This window comes from Rhipicephalus sanguineus, chromosome 4 (genome assembly GCF_013339695.2).
Source record: "Rhipicephalus sanguineus isolate Rsan-2018 chromosome 4, BIME_Rsan_1.4, whole genome shotgun sequence".
NCBI classification, from domain to species: domain Eukaryota; kingdom Metazoa; phylum Arthropoda; class Arachnida; order Ixodida; family Ixodidae; genus Rhipicephalus; species Rhipicephalus sanguineus.
The window spans coordinates 83,333,428-83,354,739 of record NC_051179.1 but is presented as its reverse complement, the minus strand read 5'-3'; the positions used below and the strand labels follow the sequence as shown (position 1 = coordinate 83,354,739).

The following is a 21,312-nucleotide window of genomic DNA, read 5'->3' as shown; positions in this document are numbered from 1 at the left end:
TTTTGGACTTGCTCCTGCAGAGAGCGGCAGTGGGTGACCAGCTGCAGCTGCATGATCATCTGCAGCTTGTCGTCAGCAGCTCGTCAAACGGGTGGTACAAGCCACCAGAGTAGTCTAGTAACACTGGTCTCCCCCTCCTTTAGTGGGGGACATTTGTGGAGACTTCTCCTGGCGAGCTGACGTCACTAGGCTTTGCCTTTATGCCCGAGGATTTGTCCCCCGTCTGGATACCCCTTTAGCAAGATGCTGGATTGCACTTATCGCTCATCTCTTAGCCAGATAAGGTAGTGGCCAGGGCCGTACTCAGGAATTTTTTTTCGGGGGGTTGTTCGTGTGTAGAACGGCTAACTTTGGCAACTGGTGGTCGCTGTGTAGGCGTGCGAGTATTTTAGTGTCACCCGAAAAGTTGCAGCATGAAAAAATTTCGGGGGGTGTCAGAACCCCCTCAACACACCCCTCCCCTCCCCCTTAGTTACGGCCCTGGTAGTGGCAACGAAAGAAAGCCTGTAGGAACCCGTAGGATTGTTGCCATCGACATGTGGACCTGAACAGCGTTCATGGAACAGCGTTCTTGACGACGCCGTTGTTTCCGGCACCCCCAGTGCAGCTTGTTTTGAAGTGCAGGTGTTTGCTCGTCATTATATGACCCTGACAAAGTTCCAGGACTGGTGGAATCCGACCGCGTGGATAGAGGGAAAAGGGGGTGGACCCCAACGTGCTTATTTAATGCGGTGCGCTGGAGATATGAACAGCGTAAATACCTGTATAAAGTTTTCTTCCTCAGCGTAAGCGCTGAAACCTACACGGGCGGGGGAATTACAAGTGGCGAGGTGGGTTTATTGCTGGATCACGGCTGCTCGATGGAAACGCTCAATTAAGATTTGTGTTTTACAGACAAGCTGTCTTAGTGTGTACCCTGTGCTCGTAGGCGTCACGCAGGTCACGTGACCAGGAGGGTTAGAGCATGAATTCGTGGGAATTAAGTACACGGGGTGTATAGCACACCGCTTCCATCGAAATGCTGCCGCCGCGGCCGGGATTCGATCCCCCGACTTTCGGGTGAGCAGTCAAGCATCGTAAACCCTAGACCACTGCGACGACTCATCGCTCTGTTCTGTTTTACCAAGAGCTCAAAACGCCGAAGCTGAAATCTGCAAAAGTGCCCTCCGAGCTCGTTAAAGCGCGCGAATGCTTTGTACCTACGACCGTATCACAATTGAAGAGCAGAACGCTTGTTATGGGCGCGTCATTGAAATAATTTTTAAATAAGATAAAGGCATAAGCCTAGCAGTACTTTCGATACAAAATAAATGGAAAGCAATTCGCACTTTCCTTAGAGACCTACATTAATTGCACTAGGCCAAGGCAAGCCACCTGGGTGCCTAAGAAGGTCTTATAGGTAAAAGGGTATTCACCCGTGTGAGTACCGGTTGACAGTAAGCGCACACTTGGGCGAAATCCGCAAGGACGGTAAATCACGTGGCGCGAGGCGTTCGCAGAAGCTCCATTGGCCAAGTCGGCAGGTAGCGTGATCACGCTTTGACCACTGCGCGCATATTTCAAATCTATAGCGGCGGGTTTACGACGTACATTACGTGATCTCTCTGACCAACCATATAACTCGTGCGCTTACAGCTTCGCTGACCCACGGTTCTAACAGGCGTGGAGTTGAATTTGTTTTACTTTGCTTTTCGCAGTAAATTCAGGACAGTAACTCTACAAAGTGAAAGAAAGGTTACCTTTTGTGAAAGCACATGTCATTGGAACAGGGTAGGTCGGTGTAATCTGCCCCATCCCCTATAAGTACTTTAATACATTCCACTGTAGAGTTTATCGACTGGCCATTGATGTATTGATTGGGTGTACCATCCCGATCGCGATTGGAGGGATTCAGGTTGGTTATGAACAAGGAGGATACGTAGTTCTATGTATCCTCCTTGGTTATGAACAGGTGGGGGTTCGTTCCTGTGTGCCCATAATATGGGACACTATTCTTTAATGTGAAAGTGGTTCTACCCTGCCTATTGACATTTTGTGGACATCGGGGAAGAACATGAGGCTTCAGCTGAACTCAATGGGGGAATTAATTGGTCGCAGCTGATGCTCTAGCCAGGTGTTCCTCGGCTTTGCGGCATTTGTACGCACTTGCTTTGGCCTGTCGAGCTTGGTGGTCCTCGTCCGTTTCTGCGCCATGCTTGTACGTTCTTTGAGATTCCAGCCGCATTTCTCGCTGTTCTCGAATGTGCTTTCATTCAGCATTACATTGCTTGGGGGATTAAAATTTTTGTTTCCCTCACCATCAGAATGAAAACATATAGGTATTGAGCCTATGATACTGCACATAGCAGCAACATGCTCTATAGCCACTAAGGCATTGCAGACATGGTTCTTAATGGCTGCGTGTGGTATTTCTTTAAGTTAGCAAAAAGGGGAGTAGTTCGTGCTTAATTGCCGACCATTTTCTCACTAACTGTATCGAGATATCTATTAGTGGACTTGCCTAATTGCGCTACTCGAGTTGCAAGTCCGTCAGCCACGTCCCGTAACTGACGTGTGCGTGTTGCGTGCTCTCGTTGCAGTGTGACTGTGCACCTGACAGTGGACGACGTCAACGAGTTCGCCCCTCGATGGGAGGAGGAGTCCTACCAGGGCAGCGTGGACGAGGGCCGGCCGCCGCACGAGCGCGTGCTTCGGGTGCGCGCCCTCGACGCGGACTGCACCCCCAAGAACAGCGAGATCTGCAAGTACGACATCCTGGACACCCATGTGCCCTTCTCCATCGACTCTGAAGGTGAGTCTTCCGCTTGTGTTGCTGTGGGCGTCGTATTACTCGTGGCAAAACTTAAGATGTCAGCAAAGTGAGATATGCATTTGCAGTGTAAGAGAGAGAGAATAAACGTTTAGTTTTGAGCAAGCGCACTGTGCGCCCAAGGTGGGCGGCCTGGATCCTTATTCTAGGTAGCCGCGGGCTTCGCCATATCTCGTACCCGTTGAACCAGGCTTCGCTGATTCTTCAGGTCTGGGTCCGTAAAGTTGAACATTTTTAAGGGAGTACTGACAGTCAGTATACCATCCGCTTGCTGTCAGTGAATGCATCGCTTGGAGTTTTCTAAATTTTTCATGTTTGCTCTCGCTAAACCTTCTTCTCTCTTAATTTGCATTAATGGCGTCTTTGTGTAATGTTCCTGGTAAAAGCCTGCAGGTTGAAACGAAGTAATGCTGGTGAAGAAGTTGCGGTCACTGACCAAGTCAGGGTGAAAAACACACAAGAGGCATTTCGGGACTCATGCGGGTGTCCTTATTACAGTGTAATCAAGGAACTTGTACAGGTCCTGAAACTAGAGCTGTGCGAATAGCAAAATTTTGGGTGCGAAGCGGATTCGAATAATAAAGATTGAGTGCGAATCGAATCGAATAATTTCGAATAATTTTCGAATATTTCTCAAACATTTTTCGAATAATTCGAAGTGAAATTACAGAAAAAGTTGTAGAGAATCCCTAAGTATGTTCTTGTGAGATAGCAACATGAAAGTGTTTCTTTTCGCTAGGTTGATGAAGCGCTGCTAGGGTCATATTTCATAGTTGCCTTTCTTATTAAGAATGAGGCAATGTAGAGGCCGAATTGTATTTATGTACATGATTTGGTGCAACCAAAGTGTTGCCGACAACACTTTACACGTGATAGGCAGAGATGCCATTTCCTCAGCCTCTCCTTTTCTTTCAACTTCTGTGGAAGGCCAACTGATGCGGCAGACAAGGGTGTGCTCCCTTCAAGTCCGGAGTTCCAAATCTGCCTCGTAGACGTCGAACATCTGAAATTTTGGATGCTAAAAAGCTTCGGCGTCCAATTTTTCGGACTTCCTGTCCAAATTTCAGGTCCAAAACACCATTAATTGAGCCCCCAACTCTGCCACATCTTTCATCTCCATATTGGAACTAGCGTTTTCTTGAGTTAATACATTTGCGACCGTAGCGGAGCTTGAAAGGCAGCTTTGCCGCAATACGGGGGTGTGATGAGGTGAAGCATATTGAAAATTTAGGGACCACTTCCAAACGGACGTCGACTGTCTCTTGCCCAAGTTCGACCGTAACGGAGCTTGAAAGGCAGCTTTGCCGCAATACGGGGGTGTGATGAGGTGAAGCATATTGAAAATCTAGGGACCACTTCCAACCGAATTTTGTCTCTTGCCTAAGTTCGACCGTAACGGAGCTTGAATGGCAGCTTTGCCGCAATGCGAGAGTGTTATGAGGTGAAGCATATTGAAAATCTGAAGGGGTCACTTTCAACCGGACGTTGACTGCATTTGTCTTTGGGAAGTTCGAATATTTCGAATCGTAAAATTTCAGTGCGAATCGAATCGAATAGCAAACACTATTAAAAAAACATTCGAAATTTCGAATATTCGCACACCCCTACCTGAAACATCTCACGTGTTTTTCACCTTCACTTGGTCAATGACCTCGACTTAATTCTTCATCATGTTACCTCCAGACTAACTTCTGTCAAACTGTTGACTACATAAAACCAGGCTTGTGCGAATATTCGAGCAGTTCGATTATTCGAACGAATATTACAGTATTTGAATTCGCTTCGAAATGAATTTAAATTATTCTAAATTTCGAATCGAAATGGACGAATAAACATAATTCCACATGTAACGCCATGTAAAGGTGGTTTCATAGCAGTGGAGGGGTGCTCTACCGTGAATACATCTATCCAGGGGAAATCCGCACTGCCGCGAAGCCCCACTCCAGCGTTAAATGAAGAAATTACCCTCACATCGACTGATGGTTTTTTAAGATTAAAAGCTCGTTATACCGGCTGATATGCTTTAAGTATAGTAAATTTTAAAGCGTAACATATTTTACAGGTTATCACTGGCATACTACCGAAATTCGAATCCTGCTACTATTCAAGGTTGCTTCCATTTTCCTTTGAACCAAAAAGAATGACATTTGCACATGCATTGTTTCAATTTTAAAGAAATATTGTGCAGGTTACTTGGGTCATGACAAACATGCTCATTTTTCTTTATGATATGTCATATATACTATTCGAATTCGATTCAGAATTATTCGACCAAATCACTATTCACTTCGAACCTAAGATTTATATTCGGCCAAGCCTACATAAAACGAATCCTACCTGAAAAAATGTGGGCGTAATATAAGTTAATGTGTAAACATGCATGACTGATGGAGAGCGGAGAAGTGAAGACATCTCATGCTAGACATGAACAGCTGGACATTGCCGGAAGCTAGAGACCCTTTTCCTGCAGCGGATGTTAATTTGTGTGGCAGTGATGGTACGCCTCAGCAAACATGCTTCTTGCTCTTTCTGTGTACCAGGCACCATCTGGACCACGGAACCTCTGGACTGGGAGGCAAGCAGCAACCACATCTTCCAGGTGGTCGCCTTTGACTGTAGCATGAAGCAGAGCCACCCAGTCACTGTCACCATCAAGGTCAACAGGGTCTGCAAGATTGGATGGAAAGGTGGGCATTTTGCTTTTATTGAAATGTTTAAAAGTCGTTCTGCAAGTTGTCAGGCTCTTGGTACCGTGTTTACAAAGTGCAGATCACTTGTCAAGATCCCCATAAAAATTTTATTGCATTGGTACTGGCCTTTTGTTGCAATTATTGCATTCTACAGGCATTAATGCTGAAACATTATCGAATTACAACACAATTAGAATCTGAAATCAACTACCAAGTGATACTGTGAATATAACTTCAAATGCTGTGTTTGTCCAGTCGCTCCATGATGCATTAGCGTAAGCATTAGCGTGTTGTGGTGTTTATTTTATGTAACCTGTAATATGCTTTAAGTGCATAGCACTATTAAAGTCCCGGCTTGTTGTCCATCCACTGTCTCGTGTCGCATGGTCACGCAGTGGTCAATACAGGCTTAAAACAAAGCTAACAATGCTGAAAACCAGTGCAAAGTAATCTAACTAGGTCTAAAATAATATAAACTGCAAAAACGACCAAGAAATAATTTATATAATTTACCGAAAAATGCAAAAAACGCTTCTGGAATATCCGGCTGATACCCGCCACCGCATCGGCGAGCGTGCGATCTCCAAGGGAATCACTGGTTTGCTTGTGCTGCGCATATCCTCAGGTTTCATGGTAGTGTAGCTGCAGTAAACGCATGATTTAGAGCTACACCAAGACCTACACAAGAATGACATTAGCGCAGGATTTAATGCAAGATTATTGTTTCTCCTTAATCTATTGCATTGCATCTAGTGTTTGTGCAAGTCACACTGACGCAAGTTATAAGTATTTTTTTATGTAATTCCCCCCATCGTAATGCCTGTGAAGGCGCTGTTGGTACTTTGGCGAATAAGTAAATAAATTAAATAAATTACAACAAGCTACCGAAGCTGGACTTTCCCACGTGTGTGGGGTGTAGCCACGCCAGTGCACCCAAGGAGTGATCCCTGTACCCTTTGCAACCTGCAGGCATGGAGGAACACGTGGAATACACACCGGGATCTGGTCGGAGGGCCCTGTTCCCAGATGCACAACTGGAGTTGTGCGAAGGAGCCTGCGAACCTGAACAGCTGTCGACTCGTTTGACCCTGGCTACACGCCATGTGGGCAAGGGTTGCGATCGGGACACCTACTCAGTCGACTCTCAGAGAAAACTGTGTGGTCAGTATTCGTTGTGTTTGCTATTTTTTTTCCTTGCCACTTTTGCCTTCTTTGCTGTGCTATCTCAGTTATTGTGCTCCTGTACGGGATGTGCTCAATGCATCATCACACTTTAACATCATGATTGCTATCAACAGTCCTGTAGAGACTGCAGCCTTGTGTAATCAAATTGTACGTGGTAAAATAACCTTGGTCTGATCCAGAATGTTCGACGATGTAGTACAGCTAGAAATGAACTGTCCGAGCCTTCATGATGTTTGCAGAGTCGAATATGTAGGTTTTGTCATTCGATTTGCTTACCTGGGCTGCCACTTGGTGATGGGGCTCGCAACAGCCCAGTGGTAAGAAAGCAACTGGTCTTGTCACAGAGGACGCAGACTTGCCATACAAAATAAAGATCTCACGTTCATTTACTTTGCCATCACCTGTTTGTCCCATCTGCAATCATCACAGTCATCTTAAAATATTGTTGTTTCAAATTGGCTCATTGAGGCAGAGTTGCCAAAGAGTACACAAACTTCTAGGACAGGAACTGTTAGCAATGTCCCTGTTGTTCTGCATGGAATGTTTGTCAATTGCCCTTTGCCAGAGCATTTTTAGGGAGTCCATATTAAGCAATTTCACCAGGACTAATAAAAAAGACAGAGTTGGTCTGTGTTATCTATTTCTGAATATAGAATCTGTCTGCGTTACGTATTTTTGAGCATACAGTTGAAGTTTAAATTTCTTTGTCATGTAGGTGGGGCTAGTTTAAACAGAAACACCTTATCTGTGCTTAAAAAAACAGAGCACAATATTTAACTTGCGTAAGTAAAACTTTGAATGTGGCTTGCTGATAGCGCAATAAGTAGTTGTCTTGTTCAAACAAGTGTCGCATTATATCTTTTTATTTCAAGGTCTTAGAGGCAAATGAAGTGTTCCCTTTTTGAACGGCCTACCGCATACCTGTTATAATGCTTGCAATCGTTCCTTTGTTTGTGTGTGACTGCAGGTGCCAGCTCAGACAGCGTAGACCTGCTGCCAAGCCCCGGTGTCGGAGCGGAGTGGACGCAGGGGCTGCCAACGGACGAGGGTCGTGAGAGTGACCAGATATACGAGTTTGACGGGGCCACCAATGCCGTTGTCATCCCCGAGTCCACCGTGTCGCACAACCTGACCAACGTCTTCACGGTGGGCTTCTGGATGCGCCACCGTGCACCCACTTCCCACAATGCCAGCCACCTCAAGGAACACGTACTGTGCAACTCCGACGACCACCGTACGTGTTGCTTCATTTTCCTTACCGATATTCATTTGTTGATTCCTGGAATAATGATTATACGTGTGTACTCTTTGGCCAGCGATCACTTTCACCAAGTTGTAAGTGCTATCACGGCACCACGCTCGATCAAAAGAGGTTGTTTAGCACCTGGATCTCCACTGATCTCTCGCCGAATCTCCAACGATACGCAACATTTGCTGCTGTGTGCAGCCGATTGTTCCTAGTTGTATGCAGCACATCGCCAACTAAGCTGATGCCGTCACTGGCGGGGTGCTTCCTGTACTGTACACACGCATTTGTCATGAAAGTGTTTGTGATGCTCACTCCGTTCATGTCCGCACACGGGCATGGCAAGGGCACGCAGCTTACATTCATGAAGGCAACATGTCTGTGTGATGTACTTAGTGGTCTCCCACAAAGAGCTAGTATGAACGGTGGCGTGGTGCGTTTGGCTTATGCACATACCACTGCGCTAGGCCACATGAATTACTGAGCAGTTAGCTGAAGATGCTTATCATAAGAGTTGGGTGCGTTTGCCGCCTGCCACCATCACGCCTCCGTGCATTTCCAGTTCTTGTCTGTGAAGATATCACCGCACTGCACTGTGACAGTGGCCCCTTCAGAATTTCGCTTTGAATATTCGACAAATATTCAATCACTATTAGAAAAATTTTCTATTCACTTTGCACTCACATTTTAATACTGTTCGAATTCGCTTCGTGCTCAAAATATTGCTATTCGCACAGCTCTACTTGTAACATCTCCTTAAAAATCTCATGCAAAAGCATAGTACTCCACTCTGCGTATAGTGAACTCCCATTCACCTCGCATTCGAAATATCATGCTGTACCTCTCCTAGTGGTCCAAGGTCACTTTCAACATCAGAAATATTAATGGCCGCTAAACTTTACTGTTTTGGCAGATGTTGCCATGCAGGGTATTGAATCTGAAGGGCACTGCAAGCCGGAGAGGAAAATTAGCAAGGCCCGTGTTTCACAATATGTGGCAAGGGTTTTATTTGCGCTCCATGATGACAAGTTTGCTTTAGTAGGCTTTACCGCAATGTAATGCAGGGAAGAACACTATGGCTTTAGCGGCGTGGCAGCTTGCCATGCGTTCTTTGCATATTTAGGGACCCTTTCGTTAGACCTATGAGGTGTAGACGTTTTAGCAGCCCGAGAGAATTTTGAGTGAAAGGAATTTACCTGTCTCACTGCGCAGGAATGAGCAGGCACCACACAGCTCTGTTTCTGCGCAACTGCCGGCTGATCCTGCTGCTGCGACGAGAGCCCACCCAGGAGCAGGCCAACAAGTTCACACCGGCCGAGTGGCGGTGGAAGACACCCGAGGTCTGCGACGACCGGTGGCACCACTACGCCGTCTCTGTCAACTTCCCCGAGGTGTGCATGCCTTTCTGACTGCCTCGCTCTGTGTTTTTCACTTCTACTGAAAAACTGCTGAACAGCACAGAAACAGAAAGTAAGCTAATGGTTGGTTCGTTCCAAACATCCCGTAGTGACTCAGGCTGTGAGAGACTGTAGTGCAGGGCTTCACGTAATTTCGACCGCTTGAGGTTTACAACCACCTGTGATGCCGAACATTGAGATCACATGAATACTCCCTATGTGAGCACATTCATGTATAAAATCATATCTGTACATAACCACATTGCAGATGTATAGTCGTCTGTTCAAACCGTAGTGATGTAAAGCATGCCTGAACAACTGTGCAGGCATCCCTTTACGTTGATGGAAGGCCCTTCAAGGTGACGGCCAACAACCCTGAGATCGTGGACGACTGGCCACTGCACCAGACCAAGAACATCAACACCACCTTTGTTGTGGGAGCCTGCTGGCAAGGTACGTTGGAGTTGCCTCTGCGACAGCACAGCAGGCTCTGTCATGGCACCAGGCAACGTGTGCCTAGAAAAGTGAAGAGCCCATTTGAATAAAACATAGAAACAATGAAGGTTTCAGTAAAGCAAACGTAGATCAGCTTCTCAGAGGACTTGCCTGAGAAAGCAGAATTGTGTTGTTGATGCGGAAATTTCGAAAAAGTGTGTATTGAATCAAGTGTAGTGATGAGAAACTAGGATGAAATAGCAAGCAAGTCTTCTGAAGTAGCGGCAAACGTCGAAATGGCAGATTTTGTAGGAAGGCGTGGCCGGATATAAACCGGCTGTACTTGAGAGACTGGGCTACAACTTTCGTATCGAAACACAGTTGTAGATTGTGGATGTGGTACCATGCACCTGTAATGCATGCATGTGCAGGCAAGGACAACAAGATGGCGTTCCACTTCCGTGGCTACTTGACCGGCCTGTCGGTTCTGAGGGGACGCACCGAGTCCCCCGACGTGCTGTCCTGTCTGCACCGTTGCAAGGAGTGGCTCGACATTCCTCCTGCGGACTCGCAGGCTGCAGGAACGGTGAGCACTTTGCTATTCTTCTCTTCCAGCGAAGCTGTCTTTACAAAAGACCCTGTGCCGGTGTCATCAGCATTCACTAAAACAGATCGCTTGCCTGTGGGAGAGGAGGAGCCTCGTGAGAGGGGGAGGAGGATGAGAAGCTGAGGAAAGGAAAGAGAGGGAAGTCACATTATTGACTGCGGAGAAGAGGTGTAACTGAAGGGGTTGTGGAATGAAGAAATAAATAAAAGAAAATAAATTTCCTTGGCAAGGCAGGGTTTGAACCAAGGCCTTCACAGTCTGAAGAAAAGTGTCGTAACCACTGGGCTACACACCCAGGCTTGCACAACATGAATTTATGAGAAGCGTATGAATGCAAGAGGGGAGTGGGCGCATCAGTCATGGCATCTGCGTAATGACAGCAAAAGTATTGTGAGCCCCTCACTTATAGATGTGTCGCTGTTTTGTTAATTAAGAATCGCTGTTCTTGCTTTAGCTGCAAGGACAATGTTGTGAGATGTGTAATTCATGAATAGCTGGATCAACCATAAGTGCTTGCATATCTGGACTTACAAAGTGTGTGGAAAGTCAGCGTTTATAGAAGTTTTTCACAGACGGTCTGTACAATTCACGTGAGATTTGGGGACTACGTAGAAGATAAAAGTTTTGGATTGGGTGGGTGATTCTTGTCATCAGTATATACGAGTCATTGTGCTTGAATTGATGACCGGAATTGAAGAGATTTGAAAGGTGTAAGGATACCAGTTGCCTTTACTTCTTGCATTTCTGAGCACAAATGAGTGCAGCACTCAACACTGTGACAACACTTTCGACGTATTGTTGTATCACTGTTAACACATCAATTTATTCCCACCGCCGTAGGAGGTGACATCCAACTCTGAGCGCAGCGAAGTGACAGTGACGGCCCGTGATCAGGACACTCTTGAGGACCTGGTGTCTCGCGTGGCCTACGTCAACTCACGTGACTTCCCAACACCAGGCCGTCGCACTGTTCAAGTGGCCACAACTGTCATGTAAGTATAGCGTGGTAGTGTGCTCGAAAAGTCTGTCAAAGCAGAGATGTTGATGTACAACGTTTTTCACTGGATGATCTGAAAGGGGACTGTCAAAAATCTGGGGCAAGTGCTTGAATTTTATCAATCCATCTGCTGGCATATTCATCTGCTGACCATAATCCTGGAGCGAGTGCTTGAATGTTATCAATAGATCTGCTGGCAGATATACGAGCAGAGAGTAAAAATGCTCCGCTAATGAACCATACCAGAGGTCGTCTGTCTGCTAAAATGTTGCATAAACCGGTCCCGAAGATGGCGCTTGTTTTCTGTATATTTGTATGGCAACCATTGTTGCCACCCCACAGTGGGCACAATGTAACGCACGATTTTATGTGAATATGAAAGTGTGTATGACGTACGAGTCTCGTCCTGTTTGCATTCGAATCCACACACCTCATCGGTGGAACAAGTGAGAGCATTAGGACACTGAGTGAGTTGGTTTGAAATGACCAGTGGAAAGCATGAACCCAAATCTATCAATCAAAAAGTCAGTTGAAATCAATCCCCAGTGTCAGCCAACTGTGTATCCAATAAATACAATTTGGACAGACCAACGGTTGGTTAATCAATCTCCCTGCTGTTCTTCCTCCCCCTACACTCCAGGTGCAGCAACGGTAAGGCACAGAAGGTTCCCCCGGTCGAGTCGTGGGTGACCATTCTTGCAGCTGAGCAGCCAAGCATCACCATCAATGGCACACCCAACCTGGCACGCGAGTATGAACCTTTCAAGCAGGGTATCGAGCTGTTCGCCTCCGTCTTCATTTCGGTGGGCCGCGAGCGTCCGACTACCACCCAGGCCAGCACGGCTTCCTCGTCTTCGCAGGTGCGGAAAGGGCTTCTCTTTTTTTGTGCAGAGAAGCGAGAGTGGGATGAGAAAATTTATTGCTCATTATGGCATATTTGACAAGGGCACCTAATGGGACACTATATAAAGTTAAACATTTTAGTCACTTCAATCAGATGAGATGATCAGATGACCCGTGAAACAAGGAATGCCACTAAAGCCGACATTTTGGCTGTGAGACTCATCTTAGTCGAGTTGACAATGAGAGAGTTCCCCTTAAAAAGGTGTCAACAGTGCATAGACAATACGGAAAAGGGACAGGATAAGTAGAGGCAAAGAGCGCCTCTACTTATCCTGTCTTTTTTCCTTATCGTCTGTGCACTGTTGACACCTTCTTAATGCATCCTTACCAACTTGCCTAAGCTTCAGTTCTTATGAGCTCCCCTTGTCGAACTGTGGCTCCAGTGGCAATTCTCGTTAGATGACTTCTCATCACTTCAATCAATACTCCATATTCCGCTGAACTTCTGTTTTGTTTAGTGCAACGAGGCACTACTTGCTGGAAGTTTGGTTTTAGTTAAAGGGGTGGTGCCACCAAATTTGTAGCTTGCGCGTTCTTTGCTGTAAGCGTTTCCTATAGCTCAAGGAAGCATGATGCACGCACCAAGATTCATGTATTCTCGCTAAATAATTTAATATCGCCTTTTGATGCGGACAACTTTCGGTTTCGGTTTCTGGGCGCCGAGGTTGGGCAGTGACGTAGAAGTGTAGGAGGCGTGGTCACGTGACCACGCAAGGCTGTGACGCACTTAGCCAGGAAGCGATCGAAACTCGGTGAGTGATGTAGCAACCGATGCTATAGTGAACTAGAATATATTCTAGTTCACTACAGCCGGTACGTACGTTGCGGAAGTGGCGGAGGTCCGGAGGTCACTCACGTTACTACAGCAGATTTGGTGTGACGTCACTACAACTTTCGTTGCCCATCCTACAGATCTACGTCAGTGTTGGCGCGCTAGCGATGGGTTTCGATCGGGAGAATGGGCATTTATGTACACTTTGGAAGTGAATTAAAACATATTCTAAACGTTTGCTGTGTCCGACCCTTCGTGTGGAATGTCCTTGCATACAGAGGAAGCCCACAACAGGCTTGTTATAGCCTCGACATTTGATGGCACCGCCCCTTTAACTGTTTGTTAACAGGTTGATTATTGTAAGAGAAAATGAAGGTCAAGGTTACACTTTTTGAGTGTTGCGCTGGAACCGCTGCACCGATACACCAATAAGCGGTCACTTGGAACTACATCCAGCAGCGCTGTCACATGTGCATTACCACTTTGTAGCTTTGCGTGCATGGCCACAGAAAGATGTACAGTGAAACCTCGGTGATACGAATCTCACGGGACCACCAAGAATATTCGTATCATCCGAAATTCATGTCACCAGAAAGCATGGAAAATTAGCAAGCGACAAAAGAAAGCTGGCACATATTTTCATTTATTGCTTTTCAGGGCCGCAGCAACGTCAGGAAGAACCCTGAATGATTGTCAGTCAAGTTTTTAGATGTCGGCAATCATACCAGCACTCGTAAATATACGGCCTGTACTTGCAAATTTAATTAATGAACCAGGTGCGTTGTGACCCGCGACATCACTAGCCCCTTCCAAATTTTAGTATGTTTTTTTTTTGCATGACACCCGAGTCCTGCAGTGAAAGTAACAAAAGAAGCGCTTTGACGCGATGGATCAAGGCCACAAAGTTACAGAACCACAGTCCTGTGTTATGATTTTGTTATCGCGGAGGTGCTGGGGATGTTTTTTGGGAGATTTATGGCCGTGCCCGCACAAGTGTGACCTCAACGGTAACGCATGTTGGACGTTGTGAGGCCTGACTCCTTCGTCAAGACCGTCCTCGCCTTCTTTCAGTCCTCGTCCACCTTTCATAGGATGTCTAATGCACGAGGCAGGCATGTGTAAACAGTACAACGACAGCAGCCTGCGTCGACGCGTTAGGAAAAAAAAAGCATGGCGCTAATGTCCTCTGTAATCTAAACGCGAAGGCACACGGAGGCACATAAGAGCCTCAAAGATTTGCGCACACAATCTCGGAGGCCGTGACACGTCTCTGAAGGTTTATTGTGGCCGTAAGAAAAGTGTTTTTCTTACACCGTGATTCTGACGATTTGGCGGTGCAGCGTGCATCCCCACGGTTACGTTCCTGCACTCGCACGTGCTTGGCGCGTCTTCCGCGACAGCGCGGACAGCACCTCTTTGTACCTGGGCGGTTGCGTACGTTCGTATCAAACGTTGCTGGGTGAAAATCTGTTCACAACAACCGTACTCCATTATATTGCAGGCCAATGGGCCTTGGACGGGACAAACTTAAAATTCGTATCACCCCGAAATTTGTATGAACTGTGAATCATATCACCGAGGTTTCACTGTAATCATCCTTGGATGATTACATCTCATATGCCAATACCCTTTCCTAGGCATTATACCCTTTCTTAGCCTCAACCTAAAGCCTTTCTTTATGCAACTATAACATCTTTAAATACAGTTATTTCCCGAGGGTTGTTGAAAACTGGAACTATTTACCCGGTTCTGTTTGTGATTTGCCGCTGTCAGATTTTTTAGGAGCACTGTTATGACAACATTGCTGATTTTTGTTTTTTGCTTTTATCTCATCCCTGTAGACTAGCTATTTTTTTTGTTCCTTATAAAAATGTACTCCACTCCTGCAATAGCCCGGCATAGGGCTGCAGTATTTGAAATATATAGGGATGGGCGAACAGTAAGTTTGAGGTTCGAAGAAAATTCAAAGCGAACGGTGATTTGGTCGAACAATTTCGAATGGAATTGTTCGGATAGTACAGTAGAACCCCGCTGTTACGTTCCTCACTGCTGCGTTTTCCCGGCTGTTACGTCGTTTTCCGCCGGTCCTGGCATAGCTCCCATAGGATACAATGTATTGGGAACCCCGCTGTTACGTCGTAACTGTCGGACCGTTCCCGTATGATACGTCGCGAAGTGCGCTCGGAGCCGACCGAGTGACTACCAAAGAGAGCAGCCATGGTGCATTTTCACGCAGCTTGGCCTCGTTTGACCGTAATATTAGCCGCATGAGAGGTGCAAGCAACAGAATCTTTCAGTTGATGCAAACAAAAGCATGGCCTTCGAGATTCAAATTGCAAAGATGGCGTCTATGACGTAACTGCTCGCGAAAGCAAGGCCTTCGAGATCGGCATTTACTATTGACAAAAGCATAGCCTTTGAGATTTGTATTGCACAAACATGGCGTGTATGACGTAATTGCTTGCGAAAGCAAGGCCTTCGAGATTGGCATTCACTTCTGCCATCGCGTTGGCGTAGACTCATCATCATCGTTATTTGTCGGAGAACGGGAGGAGTTCGAGCTGGTTGGAGCTCGCATGGTCGTGCGTGCGGTTCGCGGTCGGACTCGCTGCGCCGGTCGTGATTGCGTGTGCTTAGTTCTTTCATGCCTACAGCTGTTGGTGTTAAAAAAATCACATACGTTGATTACATTTCTGTGGATGAGGCCGTCCTAAGCTCCGCGTTTCTATCCATCGACTAGATCGCGGCTGAGCGCGCCAATTTTCGTGCTGCTCGTAAGAATTGAAATAAAATTCTGTACCACTAAATATTTTGCCGTTTTTTCCTGTTTTTCGGCTCTTACGTTTCCCGTCTCTTACGTTTATTTCCTACGGTCCCTTCAAAAACGTATCAGCGGGGTTCTACTGTATATATCACATATTATTAAGAAAAATGGGCATTTTTGTCATGATGCAACTAACTCGCACAATATTTTTATGAATTGGAACTAGGCATGCATGAATGTCACATTTTATTTCGAAGTGAAGTGGAAGCAACTTTGAATTGTAGCAAGATTTGTATAGCAGTAGGGTGCAGGGGCATAGCCAGAAATTTTTTTCGGGGGGGGTTCAACCATACTTTATGTATGTTCGTGCGTGTGTTTGTATGTGTGCGTGCCTATATACGCAAGCCAAATTGAAAAATTTCGGGGGGAGTTTGAACCCCCCCAACCCCTTGGCTACGCCCCTGGTAGGGTGCAAGTTATAACTGGCACAATACGTTATGTTTTAAAGATTACTATACTTGGTGCATATAAGCCAGTATAACACACTTTTAAACTTAAAAAATAATTAATCGAGGTGAAGGTAATAGGTACATTTAACCTTGAAGTGTGGCTTCGTGACAGTGCGGATTTCCTCTGGATAGGCGGTTTCACGGCATAGCACTCTCAAGCTGCAGTGAAACTAACTCTACAGGGGTGTTATAGACACTCAGATGTACATATATTCGTTCATTTCAAATATTCTAAACTCATGTCAGAGCGAATTCGAATACTGTAATATTCATCCGAATATTCGAAGCACCAGAATATTTGGCCATTCCTAAAAATAAATAGATAAATAAATGTTGTCCCCGGGTATTGGCATATAAGAGTGCTAGCCAGTGCCACTTTTGGCAATATGATGATAGATGCAAAAACATACTCTGTACTGTAAGCGCCGCATAGCGCACGGCAACTGGCCACGCCGATTTTGCTTCTTTGGCCATGAGGAGTCACGTGATTCACACGAAGCTCTTTTCTTGCCGTTGCAGGAGGACGAGGATGATGACGACGAAGAGGACAACCAGGTGTCGCCACCCGCCGCTTCCCAGCGGCCCGGACGGCTGGATTCCTGCAGTGTGCAGGTGTACCCTCCGCTGAACCCGGACCACGAGCACTTCCAGCTGCCCTCGTACATGATGGCCCACCTGGGTATCCACCACCGAGAGAGCAAAGACGGACTGGTCATTTACGGTCAGTGCGATGACATCACCATGGATGAAGCGCGGTACAACAGAAAGTTGCACATGAGTGCCAGGATGCTGGGAAAATTTGTAGGGATTTGTGACAGGCATGCAAGAGATAGACACGAAACACATTTTGTGTTTCAGACACCTGACCTTTTCCATATTGTAAAAATGGCGCACCGGCATATGTAGGATGGCCCAACCCTTACTCAAAAAATAGTTTTAAACGAGTCTATGTTTACAGCGACCAGGACAGTTCGGCCATATGGGCATAAAAATGGTTGCGCCTACTTTGGGTGGAGCTCTCGATTTGCGACTCTACCAGGAATGTTATGGTGACATGATGCCAAGGCGTTAGAGCTAGGTGGTCTGAAGGAAATTATTTACATCGTTGGTGGCATGATAATATAGAATGTGAGAGAGCACTGAATATACCCAGGTAGAAAAATTTTTCAATTCCAGCTGCATTATTGAACAGCAAATTTTTCTCAGCTGGATAATTATCCATGCAGCTGGGAAAAACAGCTGGACTGTTTTTTTTTTCAGGTGGTATCGTAATTTCTAATCCAGCTGGAAAGCATGCTATATTGTGTGATGCAACATTTTAAATTGGCCTTCAGGGTTGCGCATCAGTGATTTGAGCTCTACAGTTCTGTCAACCTAAGTCGAAGAACTGGAAGCATTCTAAAAGGCACTTTTGAGTGTTGTGTTACACAGCTAACATATTCAGAGAGTGGCAGTGCCCTCAAGATTGCATGAATGCATTGAATTGACGCCACTGCAGGCAGTAATTGCAGGATGCTCATGACTTCAGCATCTTCACCATGTCAGAATATGTATCACTCGAAACATTCACTTTCCTGTTTACTTTTAATTCTTGCCTTCGAAAAAGGTGAGATACTTCTGCTAATGAAAGTAGAGTTCTATGCTCTATTTGTATTATTTGTGCCAGCATGTCCTTTGCAGTGACGTGTGAATTCCTTCGTTTTATTCCTCGCAGGAGCTGACAAGGTGCAGCACTACGAAAACGTGTTGCGACAGATCCTGTACTTCAACAAGAAGCCTGCCTACTACCTGAATCGTGCTTTCAAGCTGGTCTGCTCCGAGCTGAATGGCCGCTTTGTCAGCAACGAATACATCCAGACGGTTAGTTGACTGTGCTCATAACTATCACTGTTAGCAAATTGTTGCAGCTCAAACAGCTCATTGGTCCAGGTCATCCACTGACAAGACCAGTGGAGTAGCCATTCGTAGCCTCAACAAAGTGCACATAATGCCTTACAGACGTGTAGCTGGTACCTCGCTTCTCCACAGAATGACAAATAATGGCTTAGTAGGTGCTTCCCAACTTCACAAAAATTGTGATTTATGGCGTAGTGGGTACCTTGCTAGTGTACTTGTATTAGTAGCTCCAAGAGAGTTTAGAACGGGCTCTAGAAGTGCCGCTCTTCCAGCTTTCGCTGTGACTGTGCTGCGCTTTCCGCGCAGGCCTGGCGTTTTTTCATGGGAGAGCATGCAGCTGACCTAAAAGTGGGTGCTGGGCAGGCAGGCATTGTTGAGTCTTGTTTTGTGCTTCAATTGTGTTTCATGCTAGGTTTTAATGTCATGTTATGCAGCTGACAAAAATTTTGAGAAGTGTACGTAAGCAAAGCCAGGTGCGCTGCCCCGTGGCTATGCCACTGGACAAAATTTTCAGTAATGCATGTAAACTTAAGTTTTAATTTTTATTATCCGCATATTCTTTTGCATTTGTCCCCAATATGTAGCATCTATTTTTGAAAAGTCGTACTTCTGAACAAACTTTTTACATGAACCACATGAGCCATCATTACGAACTTCTGCGACATCAAAAAGATGCAGTATTGCAAACAAACAAAATGAAAGCAAGAAAATACAAAGGGGAACGTTTATGACAATAAGATAACTGCAGTCTCTGTGAGAATAATTAAACACTACAATGTTCATCAAATAATCTTGTAGGGCCCAAACCAAACATGCAAGCTGAAATTGTGGTTCCATCACACAAGCCAAAACAAAAGAACTCGTCTTATACTAATTTGCTGTGTCTTGTTTGCATTTTGATGTTCGATGGTGCACATTCCACTGGCTCCAGAAATTTCGTTGGGATAACCTATATTCTAGGCTTGTGTGAATGTCACTTTTTGGTTCGAAGTGAGGTCGAAGCGAAGGGCGATTAGTGTCAAATAATTTTAGGCGATTTCAAATTTTAGCAGTATTTGAATAGTAGTATGGTGTGAGTTATAAGCGACAAAATATGTTACATTTTAAAATTTGTCTTACCAAGCCCATATATGACCGTATAACACCAGAGCTGTGCGAATAGCAAAATTTTGGGTGCAAAGCGAATTCGAATATTGAAGTGTGAGTGCGAATCAAATCGAATATTTTTCGAATATTTTTCGAATACTTCCAAGCGAAATTGCAGAAAAAAAAGTTAGAAAGGAATACTAAGCATATTTTTATGAGATAGCAACATGAAAGTGTTTCTTTTCGCTAGGTTGATGAAGCACTGGCAGGGTGGTGTTTCATAGTTGTCTTATCAAGATATGAGGCAACGTAGAGGCCGAATTCAATTCATGTACATGATTTGGTGCAACCAAAGTGTTGCCGACAACACTTTACACGTGATAGGCAAAGATGCCATTTCCTCAGCCTCTCCTCCTCTTTCCACTTCTGTGGAAGCCCAAGTGATGTGGCAGACAAGGGTGTGCTCCCTTCAAGTTCGGAGTTCCAAATCTGCCTCGTAGACATCGATATATAAGAACATCTGAAATTTTGGATGCTAAAAAGCTTCGGCTTCCGATCTCAGGTCCAAAATTTCAGGTCCAAAACAGCATTAATTGAGCTCCCACCTCTGCCACATCTTTCATCTCCATGTTAGAACCAGCGTTTTCTGGAGTTAAGTACATTTGCGACCGTAGCAGAGCTTGAAAGGCAGCTTTGCCGCAATACCGGGGTGTGATGAGGTGAAGCATATTGAAAGTCTAGGGACCACTTCCAATCGGACGTTGACTGTGTCTTGGCAAAGTTCGACCGTAGCAGAGCTTGAAAGGCAGCTTTGTCGCAATACTAAAGTGTAATGAGGTGAAGCATATTAAAAATCTGAAGGGGTCACTTTCAATCGGACATTGACTGTATTTGTTTTTGGGAAGTTCGAATAGTTCGAATAGTAAAATTCCAGTGCGAATCGAATCGAATAGCAAACACTATTCGAAAAATATTCGAAATTTCGAATATTCGCACACCCCTATATAACACGCTTTTAAACTTCAAAAAAAAATTAATCGGGGTGTAGGTAATATGCACACATAGCCCTTCATGGCTGTTCGAATTTTTTTGTGAACAGGTGGTTTCATGGCATAGCGGCCACATGTTGCAGTGAATCTGCCTTTTCAAGCGGGTTACATGCGGTAAAATACGTCTGTTCCGATTACATACAAATTACAGAAATATTAAATTGATGTCGAAGTGAATTCAAATACTGTAATATTCGTTCGAATGTTCAAAGCGCTCAAATGTCCTCACATTCTTTATCATTTATTGCAACTGATCGTGTCCATGTATGCTCTAGTAAACACGTCACCATTCCATTTATGTGCTTTCAGCTGACGGTGATTCACCCACGGCCGGAGTCGCCAAGCCAGCACGAAACGGCGGCACCTGCCACTGGAGCAATGCGCACCACTCCAGCCTCACCATCGTCCTCACGGCCCGTGGCTCCAGCCGCACCTGCCATGGCTGCTCATGCGCAGGTAGCATCGCACAGCGTCGAGGCCAAGCCAGCAAAGACACACGCAGGAAAATACGTGGAACTGCTCGACGGCGGCGCATCCGAGGCACTGGCCAAGAGCTCTGCGAGTGAGTGGCAGTCTTGCATTCTTTCACTGCAGCAGAAGTCTGAAGCAGATTCTGTAATTACGAATCCTAAACTGGTGCGCAAGTCGTGCTATTCATCACCCAATTGCATACATTTGCAATTACATTAAATCGCATGAATCAGGTCATCTTTCTTTCAGTTGCCTGCACACATCTCTATACAAAAAAGCGGTGTAGCATGAAACGGAACAAAAGACTTAAGTGAGGAAAGAAGAAGGGCATCGTCTTCGTTGTCACTTAACTCCTTTGTTTTGTTTTGTACCATTCCTCAGGTATGGAACACCAACTAACCCAAGCCACAACCCTTCTAAGTTTGTACGAAAACATTTTCAGCATCATTTTTTTAACGAGCAGCCGATGACTGGAGCTGCCTTCCCAGGAACATTA

The 21,312-nt window shown here is 45.5% G+C and overlaps 1 protein-coding gene across 1 annotated transcript in view; it reads left to right on the top strand.

Annotated features, from left to right (window-relative positions):
• Positions 1-21,312, top strand: part of LOC119390351 (calsyntenin-1) — a 241,135-nt gene that overhangs the window by 208,170 nt on the left and 11,653 nt on the right. Inside the window, exons 4-15 of the mRNA XM_037657958.2 lie at positions 2,580-2,791; positions 5,350-5,496; positions 6,469-6,660; positions 7,652-7,918; positions 9,143-9,321; positions 9,654-9,780; positions 10,194-10,348; positions 11,210-11,361; positions 12,007-12,226; positions 16,834-17,035; positions 18,029-18,174; positions 20,655-20,907. Coding sequence (XP_037513886.1) covers positions 2,580-2,791; positions 5,350-5,496; positions 6,469-6,660; positions 7,652-7,918; positions 9,143-9,321; positions 9,654-9,780; positions 10,194-10,348; positions 11,210-11,361; positions 12,007-12,226; positions 16,834-17,035; positions 18,029-18,174; positions 20,655-20,907 — 2,252 coding nt within the window. The remainder of the gene's footprint in view (positions 1-2,579; positions 2,792-5,349; positions 5,497-6,468; positions 6,661-7,651; positions 7,919-9,142; positions 9,322-9,653; positions 9,781-10,193; positions 10,349-11,209; positions 11,362-12,006; positions 12,227-16,833; positions 17,036-18,028; positions 18,175-20,654; positions 20,908-21,312) is intronic.